Source organism: Pyrgilauda ruficollis, unplaced genomic scaffold (assembly GCF_017590135.1).
Source record: "Pyrgilauda ruficollis isolate IOZ18807 unplaced genomic scaffold, ASM1759013v1 scaffold23, whole genome shotgun sequence".
Lineage (NCBI taxonomy): Eukaryota > Metazoa > Chordata > Aves > Passeriformes > Passeridae > Pyrgilauda > Pyrgilauda ruficollis.
Genome location: NW_024522539.1, coordinates 6,207,722 through 6,223,437, shown reverse-complemented (window position 1 = coordinate 6,223,437; position 15,716 = coordinate 6,207,722). Strand labels below are relative to the sequence as shown.

General features: G+C 39.7%; 1 protein-coding gene across 1 annotated transcript in view; it reads right to left on the bottom strand.

Annotated features, from left to right (window-relative positions):
* Positions 1–15,716, bottom strand: part of AGBL1 (AGBL carboxypeptidase 1) — a 266,761-nt gene that overhangs the window by 117,030 nt on the left and 134,015 nt on the right. The window contains exons 19-21 of the mRNA XM_041469320.1: positions 11,852–11,981; positions 7,160–7,291; positions 3,115–3,291 (exon numbers count right to left, since the gene is read on the bottom strand). Of these exons, the coding sequence (XP_041325254.1) occupies positions 3,115–3,291; positions 7,160–7,291; positions 11,852–11,981 (439 nt within the window). The remainder of the gene's footprint in view (positions 1–3,114; positions 3,292–7,159; positions 7,292–11,851; positions 11,982–15,716) is intronic.

The window sequence follows — 15,716 nt, the reverse complement described above, 5'->3', positions numbered from 1 at the left end:
TTAAGGGTAGTTGGCTTATTGCATTTCCATTGATCACACAGACAGGGAGATTCGTCAGACAAACCATCTCTTTTCTCCTTTCATTTCCACCCTCCTCTCCATTTGAAATCAAATGACTTTTAAAGGAAGCTGGGGTCACTATTGTTTCTCATTTACATATCAATAGAACACAATTCCTGCCTTTCTGTCACTAAAGTATTTTAAAATTTCAGTCCTAGAGAAGGGACACACATTCCAGGGGAAAAACTCTTACAGCTTTTTTATCAGGAAAACTAAGTTTTGGTTTACCTCAGTCCTTCCTCTACCTGTAGTGAGATGAGGTACACCCACCAGCCTTATGCAATTAATATTTTAACCTCTTGTAGCCTCTCTACAGCTTTCTTCTTCTTCCTAAATCCTTTGGACATTCCCCATCAGCTGCCTCTGTGCAGCTCCAAGTGCTGTACCTGTGCTCACAGTCAGCACAGCAGCTGCTTAAATGAATTCATTTCTTGAATTGAAAAGAAAAAAAAAAAAAAAAAAGCAAGCTTGAAAGTTGAAAAAACCCTACAGACCAGGTCTGGTTCTCTCTAATAGAAGTCTGAACCACTGATCACTGAATGATGCTGGACTTGGGAGCCTCTGCTGCATTTAACAAGATGTTTTAAATCCTAGCTGCTGTTTATACTTCAAGGTGTAAAAGCAACAAAACATAAGGGTGTGCTTGTCCAGGGGAAATTCGGGATATATCCCTACAGGGAGATCAGACATATGCCATTGAAAAACTAACTCAGTGATCCACAGTTAAACAAATCTTCCAAACCAAATGTCAGAAAGCTTTAAGTATAGGATGTTGACATCTGCCTGAGAATTGGTATCATTCTACTGCTTAGACACACATCCAGCTTCAGGGTCCAAGAGTGAGAACCTCGTGTTGAAGCCACTAGAAAAACATGACCTCTTATGTAATTAATTTACAGTTTACAAGAATGATTTTAGGGCTCCAAGATACTTATGAAGTAGCTTTGGCTTGACAGATGGAAGCTGAGGATTAAATGGTATTTATGCAACAAAATCTTCAGTTCAGTCTGTCAATTCCACACTCTTACTAATCCACTTGTTAGAGCAAGTAAATAGGACCAACTCTAAAGACCACTAAAAAGAAGATGAAATAGCTTATAAGTATCCATTTTCTGGAAGAAATACTGTATGTATTTATATGCAGCTCCAGTATAATCAACAAAAGAAATTATATTCTATTTTGATACTAACAAGTTGGGTACTCAGTGCATTAGGAAAAAATAGTGGAAATACTTTAAATCTGCCTGAATTATAGAAGCTGCAATAAGTGTTTGTATTGTCCTTATGATAGAGGAATGGTGAAGGAATTATTCATAATGGAAATATTGATGGATCCTCCATCTTTAAGACAAATCAGAACCCTAAACAACAACAAAAAACCCCTAAAACCCTCAAAAAACCAGACAAGAATATGCGACCTCATAAACACAACCCAGTGTTCCAATTAAGATTCAGCTTTTCAAGGCATTCGTAATGGAAATTTCAGAACTGCTTTACAGCTTTCAGACTTCCTTGAGAGCCATGGGAGGATTGGATTCTCTCAGCAGCCACAGCCCTCATATGTGAACTTGCTCTTGTCCTCAGTGGCTGGTTGTGGCCCTGATCAGTGTCAACAAAGAGGACCAGAAGGAACGCAAAAATAATTCCATACATTTTAAGAGATTTTTCTTCCTGTTATTTTAAGCATCTAATGACACACACGAAGCAAATTTGGTTAAAGGCCTCACAGATGGTGATGGAGAACAAGTCACTAGATATTGACAAAATCTGATGTGTCACTGATTTTAGATCTTACTGTGGTTATCTAAGAAATCAGTGAAATCCTCCTCTACAGAGATCATTTGGAGCTTTGTCATTGATTTCAGTCAAAGTAGATTTCCCCCACTGTCTAAAAAGATTCAAACCCACTGTCTTGACCTGTGGTGCCTATTAAAAAGCCATTAGCACTTCTCAGGAGTAGGGAGTGTTAGTTATAATTGCCCTGGGCATCGCACTCTCTTGATTTTAACTGTCTGCTGTTTTTTAATTCTGCCTTTCCTCTCCTGGAATTGATGTGTGTATAGTAGAGCATAGTTAAAACAGCAGCTGAATACTTCCTGCTACGTTCTACAGAGAGGTAAAAGGATTAGTATAGAGCTTACAAAGATAATAATTTGAATGTCTTATTAATTAATTGTTATTTGTAATAATGGCTCTTTCCTTAAGGGTCTTTCAGGATCCTTAACTGCTTATTAATGTTGTACAGATAAGGATTGCTCCCTAGTGGAAGAAATGAGGTGGTATGTAGAAGCCTTTCAAATGAAAGCAACAGGTTTGGAATAAGAAAAAGCAAAAAAAAAAAAATCATTTGAATGAATAGAGGATTGTGATCACTCAAATACAATTACCCAACTTTATCCTATATGCTTAAAAGCTGCCAGGACATCTCCCAGACTAATGCCTGATGCATTTGGTACAAGTACAGCCCTTCCTACCAGCCTCATTTGATGTGGAATTCTGGTCTGTCTAGGTCACAGTCTCAGGCATAGCTTGGATTCATTGACATCTGTCAAAAGTGGCCTTAGACTGGCTTCCTCTGCCTGTGAGGAGCAGGCAACTCCAAATGCAGGATTTTCATGGAGGCTCTGAAATTTAGCCATTTAGGTGAATGCTCAGGCAGTGAACCTGTACCAACAAGTATTCCAGTTAATTAACTGAGAATTAGACTCAAAAATGTCCATATGACCTGCCAGAACTTTTTTTACAGGACTGTGAAAGCCCTTGTAATGATAAGTCCCTATATCATCCCCAAAACACTCCTTTCCTCAGCTCAGTGCTTTTGGCTGCAGACTGGCATTTCCTTTTATTTCCCTGCTGAATGAAACCTCAGAGAGAGACTCTACTTTCTTGGCATGGAAGGTAAAAGAATGAGGGGTAAAAGAACAAGATTCCCCCGAAAAGAAATTCTAGCTACATGGGTCTGGAGAGTGCTCAGCAATGGCCATCTCCTCCATCCAAGCTCATGAGATGTGCATTAGGGAGGGTGGCAGAAGGCTGTGTGAAAGGTGTACTCACTCTGTAGAGCCCGTGGCTGCAGCTGCAGTAGGTGCTTTCCATGGTGTAGCTCCTCAGCACCCCCATTTCCTTCCACACCACCACACGGGCCGTCGACGCTCGGGACTTCTCCACCAGGAAGCTGCAGCTGTTCATGACAAATGCAGGGGCCACTTTATCCAGGATTTTGGGAAGAGTCTGTGAGAAGATGAATTGCACACATGTGCATGTGTTGATATCATACACACACATGCAGAGAGACGTGTTTCAATGTGTACGTAATCAAATTTAGCCATAGATACTGAGAGCTCCAACTGGTGCATTGAGTCCATCCTATTGAGCCCACCCTCAGATTCTAACATTTGTTTCATTCCAAAGACTAAAATGCAAAATTTCTGTAGACTTGACACATCTCACTCAAAATCAAACATTTGTACACCAAATAGTTTGGGTGAAATGCTGAAGTCAGTTTTGGTCTGAAGCTGCTTCAACCAACCCACACCTTCTTGTTGAGCTGCCAAGAGTCACAGCTCAGTAACTGACACCCCTATTCTCCTCTCTTTAGCTCTATTATATCTCCTACCACCATAAATCCAGGGTCTGACAAGGGATTGAGCCACAGGAGGAATTTTGTCTGAAGCTGGTATAGAGCAGAGAAAGGAAATCCGTTTTCTCTTGGAACATCACACATAATAATGTGAAAATAAAGCTCAGCATTTAACTAACTTGCGTTGTGAAACAAACCAAAATATTCTCTTCCAGGTCCAAACAATGTATTGCATACAGTTGGCTTAAAGAATCACAATAAAAAGTAATAATAAAACCAGTAAATATTACATTTTAGCCCTGAGTGATTTTCTTACCCTCAAAATCATATTTCTCAGCAAAGTCTATAAACACGCCTGAAGTATCAAATATTCCATCAGTGAAGAGGCAACAATTACTTAGACATTACAGAGGGCTAAATGTGTTATTTTTATATGCCATAAAAAAGATAACAGCTACGTAAAGCACACCTAGTGCTAATGAATAGACTGGACCATTGGATACACACACGGGCCTGTGAGTTATGTCTGTGTGTGTCTGAACTTCAGTGCTGCTACACCAAACACAACATGTGCCAAAACACCATTTGATCCACCTAGAGGAGACCAAGCAAAATTAGAATGTTCGTTCTTTCTTTTATGACAGTTTTCTTAAACACCTGAGCTGTAAGGAATCCTGCAGAAGGAGTTCCCACATATTGCCAGTGGCATTTACCCTTGAATTTCATTCAGTTCTGTAGTGAAAACTAAACAGCTAATTTCACTTTCCAGTAACCATCAGTTTGCCCAAGTAATTCAGAGGAATTGTAGTTCTGTTCTTTTAGGCTTCACATCAATGTATGGGAATATTTGATTTGAAAGTGACTGAACAATGTTCTTTCCTAAACATGCTTGATATCTGGCATCATATACAGATATATGTATATACAGATACATATTTGGTTTAAACTACTTTCCTAAATCTCTTGCAAACTACTTAACCATACATATCTTTCATTTATACATTTATCATTTTTCAGTGTATTCTGACCACAGCTATCACTGGCCTCCTCCAGTTCCATGAGGTCCATTTTTCAGATGAAAAAACTGAGGCAGAGAAAACTAGAACAAAGCAAAAAACTTCACTTTAAATCTGAGACCACCTCAAGCCTCTATCTTAAGTCAAGATCCCCAGTGTGTACCTAAGAGCTGCAGCACTCTCTTTCCTGTGGGCAGACTGAACAGAGAAACCTTGAAAATTCACTTCTTGCCTTTGATAAAGCATCCAACATTTCTGCACTGCCTTCAGCCTGCTACTTGCTGCACAGAGATCACAAAATTATATGGCTTCATGTACAGCTTCCACATTTTCCTGGATTTTGACTGAGAAGGAATCAAAAATATGCAGCAGAACCATAGCACAACCATGAGAGCCAGTTAAACTATATGTGAATGGTATGTGCCCTTATCTGAACCCACACACAAAATTTTGTAAACTTATCACATGAAATACAATAATCAGAACCCTAATCCAGTTTAGCTTTTTAGAGCAATTCAAATTATATGCATAATCAATCTTTTACTTTTAATTTAATAAAAATACTGGCAGGTAACAGTAATGTCTCTGTACACAGGACTCATTTAGAAGCATTAGCAAACCCAAATTTAATATTATTTTCATTTTACCACATTCACTGGATTTCATACTAATGGTTTTTCTTCTCTATTGATTCTTCTCATTAATTATCTTTCAATAATATATTTTGTGTGAAAACACATCCTTTTAAAGGATGCTCTTATGATAGTGCAGCAGTGTGACTGTGTTCTATGTCTCTCACACAGCTGGATTTATCATGTGTGACAGCAATGGAAGCTGCTCCACTTACACTGGGCCCTGTCCATAAACCTCCAATCCCATTCAGAAAGAATCGAGTTATATTTCTTTACTAATGTCCCAGCAGAGATTGCTGTCAAAGGGGCCTGGAATGTTTATCAAAAGGTGGGGATTATGGTGCCAATGCTGTGCAAGTCACCCAAGGCCACCAAATATTAAAGGCAAGGAGGACTCTGACTGTACACTGCCAAGGGCTACAGCTGAATCTGTAACGTATGAGGCAAAGGCTCTTCCAAAACCCATAGTTTTTTTGAGGTATTTTGTTTCTGTTCCTGTGGAGAAAAATCAGTCTTGGAGGGTAGATTAATTCCCATTACCTGGAGGAGGCAGGAGAGGAGCCTGTGCAAGCCGTGCAGGGCAGCAGCTCTGAGGCAGGGCTGGGTGTCTGCCAGCTGGAATTGCAGATGTGTCCCTGCACAGACCCAGCTCCCCCAGCCTAGGCAGGGAGAGGGTGATCCACAGGCTGCATCTGCAGCAGGCACCATAAAAACCTTTTTTGAGCCATAAAAACCTTTCTTATGGGCCACTGCAGAGTGCTCTTGGACAGCCTTGGGTTCATTGCAGATTCAGGTCAGGCTCCACATGCTGACAGCAACATTTGAATTCTGGCTGTGCAGCAGAGCCCTCCTCAGCCTTTGCAAGCCCCCGGAATTCAAACACAGCCAAAAATGTCCTGGCTGTGGGAATCCTCCCTGCTTTCCTGCTTTCCTCAGGATCAATGTTTGCCACAGGGACTCCTCACAGCCAACACTGGGGCACTTTCCTCCAGTAAAGTTGCAGTTTTTCCGTGCAGCTCCGTAAGATAAACATGGAAAACATGAAAGGATGGTGGAAGGATGTTGAGTATTTATGCTGAAGTAGCAAAAATTATACAGAGGCATAAACTGACTTATATTTTTTTTTTCCTGAAAATAACTTACTTAATAGGAAAATATTATTCAAACAGATACCAAAAAAAAAAAAAAAAAAAAAAAAAAAAAAAAAAAAAAGGAAAGTAGGGAGAGGAAAAAAAAAAGGAAAAAGAAGAGAGAGATGGGCAGGAAATCCAAGGGAGAGTTTGATGAACATGACATGCCCATGAAGCAGAAATAAAATAGATTTTAGAATTTTTTCTTATTCTAAAAAGAAAAAAAATTTCTTAGGTGTAACACCAAACATTTGTTCTGGAGATAGCTTCACTATGATAGATTTGTTTGGCATCCATTGAATTATCCCATATTTTCAGTGGGACCAGGAGCATTTTGTGATGAAGAAATTCAGTTGAGTAGGACTGTGGAACACCATCATCTTCTCAGTTAAAATTACATAATTCCTATTTATTTTCATATCATGGGTAGGATGGTGAGGACAAAATTGTACGCATATTTAGAAATTATAAAACACACAAAAATATCTCTGTCCTATTAGCATGTAGCCAAATGTTACAGTGCATCATTTTACTGAAATGAAATAAATAGCAAATACACCAACAGTAGTTGGGTCCCTAATATCTGGTGCATGAAGATATTACATGCGACTCAAAATTCTCTGGAGCAAGGAAAGTTTGCATCCTATTGCTAAAATTTCTGAGGTGACCTTATCTTAAATATTTTAAATATATATAACCACATATGGGCTGCTAATTAAGGAAGGAACCAAGAGGACCTACCCTGTAGCCAACATCTTCTGTGACAACTGCTATGTCAACCATGCAGCCTGCTTGCCACAAGGTCTCTTTGATGCTGCAGCCATAGAGAAACACATTCTTTTTCTGGGAGTGCCCATGGTAGTCACAGAAGACCTAGAGAAAGAGGAAAAAATAAGGCAAAATGCTGAACATTGGAAAGGTTTCTTGGTTCTTCATAATATCCACTAGTAGACTATGGCAGAGAGGTGTTAATGGTTTTTTTTAAGGTCTCTTCAGAGTAGCTTAGACTCTGGGCCATGCTTTTGACCTGTGTCAGACTTCATTAGTCACTTGTACCTTGCTTTATTTATTTGATCTGACATGATCTCAGGGGTCCAGAGTCAAGCCTAGTGCACTTCTGTCTGCAGCAGAAATAAACATGACACCTGTGCAAGAATCCATGGCAACTCAGGAACCTAAGGGTTCATGAGAACTCCTGATACCACAACAGAGCAATTTCTCAGGCTCCTTCTGCTTCTAAACTCCTCAGCTCCAGCTTTAACCTCATGAGCCTTGAAATCTATGCCTTCCCAAATGATTAATCATTGCTTTGTCTTCTTTAAATTAAAAACCCATGCTACATAATTTTCAGGAAAATATAATTGTGCAATTGTATGGCCAGACCTTTGCATGAATTCCTGCAAGTCAAGCACAGAAAATGACCCATATTCAAGGCAAATAATCTCATTCCACACTAATTTATCTGTCTATCCAATCCATCTCTCCTGTCAGCTGTCATATAAACGAGGCACAAGGCACATTCCCATTTTAGCGGAAGTTTTGATTGCCTTTATAGGCAGATATTGATTCCCATGGAAATGAAAATCACAATTTAATGACACGAGAGGCAAATATTGACCCAGGTCTTAAAGAATAATCAATGTCAGTGCCCTCTGAGATATGAAGTCGATGTACACATGGCTGTTACATATATTCTCCATGTCTTAATCAGGAATATTCAGAAATCTGTCAATGAAAATATAGGAATCTCTAAAGAGAAGGAATTATTTCATTTTAAACCAACAGCATTCACTGTAGAGTAGAAAGGAGCTTCAAGATTTCATTGAAACTGTTTCCCAGGACTTGTGTTGGAGACAAACAAATGTGTGCAGGAAGGTAGAGAAAAATTATGGACCCACATAGAGAAGGGGGAGAAATATGGAGTGCAAAAAAATAGAATCATAGAATTGTTTAGGTTACAAAATATCTCTCAAATCATCAGGTCCAATGATTAACCCAGCACTGCCAAATCCACCACTAAACCCCATCCCCAAGTGCCACAGCTGCTCATCTATCCAATACCTCCAGGATGGCAACCCACCACTGCTCTGGGCAGCCTTTTCCAATGCTTGATAACCCTTCAGAGAAGGAATTTCTGTCTCATATCCAAACTAAGCCTCCCCTGGCACAACTTGAGGCCATTTCCTCTTGTCCTGTCAGTTGTCTCTTGGGAGGAGAGACTGCCATGCACTCACTGTCAGCCTGTCCAGGTCCCTCTGCAGAGCCTTCCCACCCTCCAGCACATCAACACTCCCACCCATATTCCTACCTAAATACATACACAAGAGGGGAGAAACAGATGGAGAACATGAGCTTCTTCTACCAACTGTTAGGGCAAGACTTACCCTCGTTTGCTTATTTACCAGCTCCACAGTAACTAAGTTTAGCTGCAGCACGTCAGGGAGTTTATTTATCTGGGAACTGAGCACGTACATTCTTTCAGCTCCTCTGACACTGGGGGGGCTGAGGCACACATAACAACCAGTCAGATGGACAATTATACACATCCCATAACTTACATGCTGCTGTTTCCTTTGGTTTCTGTCCTGTCAGCTTCCCTTCCCACACCACCATCGCCTCCAGATCTTTTTGTGGGGCTGAGGGGCTGCAGGTTCCACACCTGGAGCATGTGAACAGCCACCTACCCAGCAGCAGCTCTGATCCACACACAATTATCCTGAAATGTCTCCTTCCAAAGAGCTGCATTTATTAATTCTCTTAATGACAGACATTTTTCCAGCTAGTGTTTCATCTAAGCTACCAGCAATACACAGTCTTAGCTTAGGTTAACCACAGTTACCACCTAGAATGTATTTCTATGAATATTAAAGAGAATTTTACAGCTTTTGTCTGATTTCAAGGCAGAAAACTTAGCTCAACTGGGTATCAATTACCTGCCAATTTACAGGATTATAACACACAAAAGACAATATATTATCTGCCTAAAATATTATTTATTAGAAACCACACAGGGATGATCAGAGAGTGAGGCTGCCTGATAAGTAGCAAGTCTATAATTGTGCACCTCAAGAAGCCTGCAGACAGGTTCTTAGTGACAGATCTGGATTGAGACTCCTTTCCTGGTAAAAGATTACTAAAGCCAGGTTCTGTAATATGGCAGCTGGTTCAGGCCATGGAATCTTTCACTGAGTGTCACCAGCTTCCACAGGAGAAGCATCAGTGCCACTGAAAACACTGAAAATACTTGCATAGTGCTACATTTTAATTAATTTGACTGGATACTGCAGTCACTCCCAATGTTTATACTCAATTATTCTCTACAGTACATCCTTCTGCCTGATTTTCACACCACAGCATAGCTTCTGTCTCACCATTCAGCCAAGGCTAAGAGATATTTTGGAGTCTGAGCACCCAACACTGAATTTCTTCCTGGGATATGTCTGGGCAAGCACTGAGCAGACTTGGCACCTCCCAGTGCTTTTTCTTCAGCCTGTCCTTCCATATGGATGGGACACTGAGACACACAAAGCAGACTCCCAAGCTTGCACTCACTGGGATATGACTCAAAGACATGCACAATTTTTTAATCTATTTGAAGTTATTTGCCAGCACTGATCATCCTAAAGGTAAGGACTGCCTTCTAGCTCAAAAACAACTCTCCTTATGAGTCACAGAACCAGGTGCCTTTTAAAATAAAAGAAAAGCAATATATAAGTGGAAAGCAAGAAAAGCTGTTGGAAAACTGAAATTTTTGAAATCACTTCTCTTTTTTGTGTCAAGTCTCTTTCGTAATAACATTGTCATAGAACATTAAATGCCAGTTTTGAGGTAGACATGCTTAGAGGCTTTTTTCCTCTCAATGAGTACATTATTGCAGGCTGTGCTTGTTTCCAAGCTTCATATAATGACTTTGAGAGGCAGCAAACTCTGCTCAGAGCCTTCTGCTCCACTGGAATTTCCTTTCCCCTTTTAGAGCATCCTGCTCTTCACTAGAAATAAGACTCTCTGCAATGTCCCAGTCTCTTGGTCTCAGCAGGATTCCCATTGGCAACAGGTGAGTAAAAAAAACTCCATTTAACAGGCTGTTTTCTTGTTGACTGAAGAATTAAAGTAGCCCTGGTTTGAAGGGCTGCTAAAGTTCTTTGCTTTTCTCCTTCAAGCAGCTTTTCTTTGCTTTGAAGAAACTGCTTGTACATCCCTAGGATAAATTAAACCAAATCAGCTCACAGAAATCATTTGGCTATCAGTGAACTTGGCTCCATGTGATCTTATAGGTTAAAAGAAAACTCAGTAAAAACAAACAAAAAAAAACCCACCCCCAAACACTCTTCTGCAGGAGGGAAAAGGCATTTTTGAGGATGTATAAACTAAAATCAATGTGTTCTTCAAAGGCAAAGAAAAATCAGTTTATGAAGTCTGACATGCAGTCTGTGAGTGAGGGAGATGGTAGGATCAATAGTCTCCCTTCACTCAACAGTGATGAAAACTTGTATTGAGTATTCAACTTTATGCATCTCAATATGACAAGGAGGGTCGTGTACTAAAAGAGACCAGACAGCAAATTACAGGGTAGAACAAGATTCATCCTATACTGTTCTGAGCCAAAGGAAAATGTTGGTGACTCAATTTGCATCTCTGAGTTTCAGCAATACTCCTCAGATTGCACAGAGATAAATTTCAGGGCTGTCAGCTTAGACAAAAACTAAATTATGCAAGAATTCTCACAGAGAAGCTCACAGACATTTTCACCTGGTTTGGGGCTTTTCTCACCAAACCCAGAGGGACTCTGGTGCATCTGGACATTTCCTGCCTGGCTGCAGCTATCACCAACAAACCTGCCAGTCCCCGTACCCACATCTGTTTGTCAGCATTTGAAGCTCCTTGTGGTTTTCCTCCTGGGGTCTCAGAACTGTTTTTTCCTTCTGTTGGGCAACTGAGCAGATGGGATGGATCCCAGACTCATCTCATTAATTTCTGGTAGCCTCCAAACCCAGTCCTTTCCACATTAACAAAGCAGCAGGGAGGTTCACACACTTTGAGGGCTGCTTCCTATGTTTTTGTGATTACATGGGGTTTAGCACTGTCCATTTAGACTAAATCTTTTTGGAATTGCTACTAATGCTTCCATGAGCATAGCAATAACTTACTCATAATATTTAGCTTAGTTTGAGCACTTTGATGATATAAAGAACTGTCAGAAATTAATTTTCTCATTTTTATTCCAGTTATACAGAGATTCTGAAATTTGGAGCTGTTGGTTAGAAGACTCAGTAGGTGATAAATATTCAAGGCTTTCAAAACAATTCCACAAGATGAAAGTGTAACAGGACATGATGCTCCCAAATCACTCCAGCTCCCTAACAAAGCTGTCGACACAAGTACAATAATCAATCTAGTCACAGAATCACACAAAAGAACCTGGAAGAGACTCACCAGAGGAGCCCGGCCAATGCTGCGCAGGTAATAGAGGAGACCTTTGGCATGGTAAATTGTTGGATGCAGCTGGGAACTGGGGGTCAGCCACTGCCTGTTGAGGTCATCTCCACTCAGTGAACAACGAAGGCTGAAATCAGGAAGCAACACATCACAAACTGGCAAAACAATAGCTGATTCCAAAGCATTTCCAATCCTGGCAAGCCCTGGGCACAAGGACAGGGAATGTCAATAGAACACAGATACAATGGTTTTGAACATTGGGCTGGAATGAACCAATAATCCATATTATATTTTTCAGGTTCTTATAGTATATTAATTTTACTAATTAAGTTTTATTTATTTACTTTCCTTTCCATCTAAGGTTCACATAATTGCTGTCCTGCAAATAAATGCAGTTTTTCACTTACCTAAGAAGATATAAATCAAAAGGCCACTTAGAAAGAAGTCTTCTGAAACATTCTAAACTCTGTGCTATGAAATTCATGCTGCTTGCATAGAGCACAGGCTTCTCAAAACCCCCAGAGCAAACAAGCATATCCAACTTCTACTCATTCTAATTGAAGACAGGCACTCAAATCTCATTGACCAGTCTGAAACATGAATGTACTTAAATGAGATGAGCTGGGTGTCTCATTTAAGCTTCTCTACTCACAAGAAATGTCTCTATCTAAAGCCCATCAAGGAGATCATGATGCCTGCTAGAGCATTATGTAGAACAATTATCCAGCATCTCTGCAAAGGCTGGATAAAAAGCTAAATAAGAATCCCAGGTTTGCATTGAGGAATCGTTTCCCCGAGTTAGTTACAACATGTTCTGTTACTGACTCAATGATCAGTGGAAGATTGTGTAGGATACTTGACCATGTGGAGCAGTACAGCACTGTGCAATTTTGAAAAATTCAACTAATCTCCTTTGTTAGTGACTGTGTGGATCAGAGCCTTACACTCTTCAAAGGATTTGCTGTAATTTGGTTGATAATTTTCAAATCACAGCATGGTGATAAAATTCAGGAATCCACTCTCTAGCATATGAGATATTGCGGTAGGTCCTCATCATCTCCAAACTATCCACTAGAATGCTTCTGATGGCACTGCAAAACTGGGATGCTGCTTCTTCAAAAAAGCTAAAATATCCTAAATGTTGGATTAATTTCTAGTTATGGCGTTGCATCCAGCTTTGCTGCACCAACCTCTTAGAACAAATTAAAATATAAACGTACTAATAGAGATTGGTTCTGCTGTCGTATTGATAGAGGTTAGGGTGTGCTGCATGTGGTATCTTGGGCATTATCAATGCCTTGCAAAATGCTTGGGAAAAATAAAGGCTGTCTTATTAGGTGAGAATAATGGAGAACTGGTTAAAAATGGAAGACACAAATAATGAGTCACTAAGAATATTTCACATATCTTTAATGTATAAAAACAAGGTCTTTAATGACATCTTGGGGTTTCTGGCAACAAGATCCATTCCAAATTTAGTCTAGTTTCAGTTATCTGAATTCCCTTATTTCCTCATAATCCATACTTCCCATGTTACTCACTCAGCAAAGCAGAAAACACTAGCAACAGCTAACACTTGGGAAGTCAGCAAATGCTGCTGGGAGACTTCTGCCAAAAATTCTGCATGAAAACATGACAGTTTCTGTTGTGTTTTCTAAGGGCTCTTCAGTTAAAGTTACCTTTAGGCTCACCTCTCCTGATCTTCAGGACAACAGCTGTTCAGCTGAGATTAGCAGCTGTATTTCTGCCAAGGATTTGTGTGCCTACACAGCTTCCCTTCCACAGGTACAATGCCATAGAGACAGTCACTGGACTGCATAAAGAAACTCATCCTTCTCCAATGACCAGCAAAAAAATAAAATCCAAACGCTTCTTTGTTGTAAGGTTGTGATGCCTTCCTCCATCACAGTTATACCAGGGAGCAAAACTAATTGAGAATAATAACCGAATTTTCATTATGAAGGGAAGAATGATAGCTAGACTTGTATTCCCGTGTTTTAGTTTAATATCAAGGAAGGAAAAAAAAAAAAAAAAAAAAAAAAAAAAAAAAAGGAGTCTTGTTGTTTCACACCTACAGAAAGAGCTTTTCAATATTGTTGTTGGTCACACCCCAAACCTACTACACCCCTCTTTCCTGTGGGAATTGACATTAGTTTGTGCCTGCTCAAACCATCCACACTTCCCTCTGCTAAAATGCCTTGGTACCCCCTGGATGAGTCCAACATAAAGGGAGAAAAAAGGGGAATAGAAACTGCTAAAAGGATTCAGAAAATACAGAGATTAATATTAAGCCACTGCCAAACTCAATTTTTATTTTTTAGACTAAACTAAAAGCTTCTAAAAATGTTGATTATTCCTTCAGCAATTATAAAGAAATCCCATGATATGTTACAAAGAAAAACTCCTAATCAACTCCATAATACAATCTACCAATTCTGTTGCTCTGACACAAAATGTGACTTTTTTCAGAGGTGACTGACAAGACAATCCTCAGCTCTGCAGTTCACAGGTGCTGTTGTGCTTAGCATTAGTTTAAGAAGTGTAATCCAACTCTAAAACAATAATTTGGAAGTTCTTATGAATTGTTTGGAAAGAAGATATCATCTCTACATAGAGCCAAGAGCTTGAAGACAAAGTTCAGCTTTGTCCCTTCAAAGATTAATATTTCTGCTCATTTTAAAGCTTTAAATATTAGCCCTCAGCTTGGCTGTATCCACAGCTCTTAAGGACATGCATAACTCAAATTTAATTACAAGAGGCTGATTTTTCCCACCCTGCTCTGTCCTTCCTTCATTCTGCTAAAATCTGTTTACTTTTGAACATGCCAATTCCCTGCCAGTCCTGTTTCTCCTTATCCCTTCATTCCTTCTCCCTCTTTCCTCATAGTGATGACATGCACAGATAATGGTTTTGCCCGTTATGCTCTGCAGCCAAGGATGAAGGTAAAATATTAAGCTGATTTCAAATGCTGATAGCAAATAAAGGGACTGGAGAGCTGAGACTGGCTTTGAATGTTTGGCAGGATTTAATGAAATTCACTACTCAAATCAAAGGCCTTTCTTACAACACAGTTCCAAGCTATTATATTTCCTTTAAATGCTTTACATGTCTTTTCTTCTTTGCAGCATTAGGAAGACTACATACCACCTTGGATGGGACTAATGGCAGCTTAAAAAACAATTGCCAGAAAAAAATCCAGTAAAAAACACCACTTCAGTGGCTCTATATAAAGTACCTGAAATTCTGCTAATTTTTACATATCTTCAACCCAAGTGTACTACCCAGAGATATCTCAAATAATTAAACTGTGGTTCTCTTGTTCAAAAGTCTGATCTGTTTGTTATAATCCTCCCTCCTCCTCTACCTTTTTATAGCCAAGACATGTTGTCTTTGAGGGCAAAGTAACCTCAGAAATTGCACAAAACTCTGCACAAGTCATGTGTATGGATGGAGAGACCTGGTCCTAACATGAGCCTTGATAAGGTCAATGGAACATTCCAGTGTACTGCAATAAGCTTGTGTCCTACACAGATACAAAAATGGCAGGGCATGAGGGACAGAAACACTGGAAAAACAAAACTGAAAAGGGTTGTGTAGTAAAGAGATTGGGGATAAGAATAATACACAAGATATTAGACAAGAAAGAATAAAATGGAGACAGAGAAAAGTCACTTTTTAAAGAAAATATGTTGCTGTGCTTGGAAGATAAAATGTTTCCCGGTCTCCTGTCCATAACAGATAAAAGGAAAGACAGGAGCCATCATACTGAATGAATGATGTCAGGACTGATAATAACAGCACCTGGGGCACAGGGAAGTATAAAATCTAAAGGGATGCATCATGTTTGATATGTAGAGAAAAG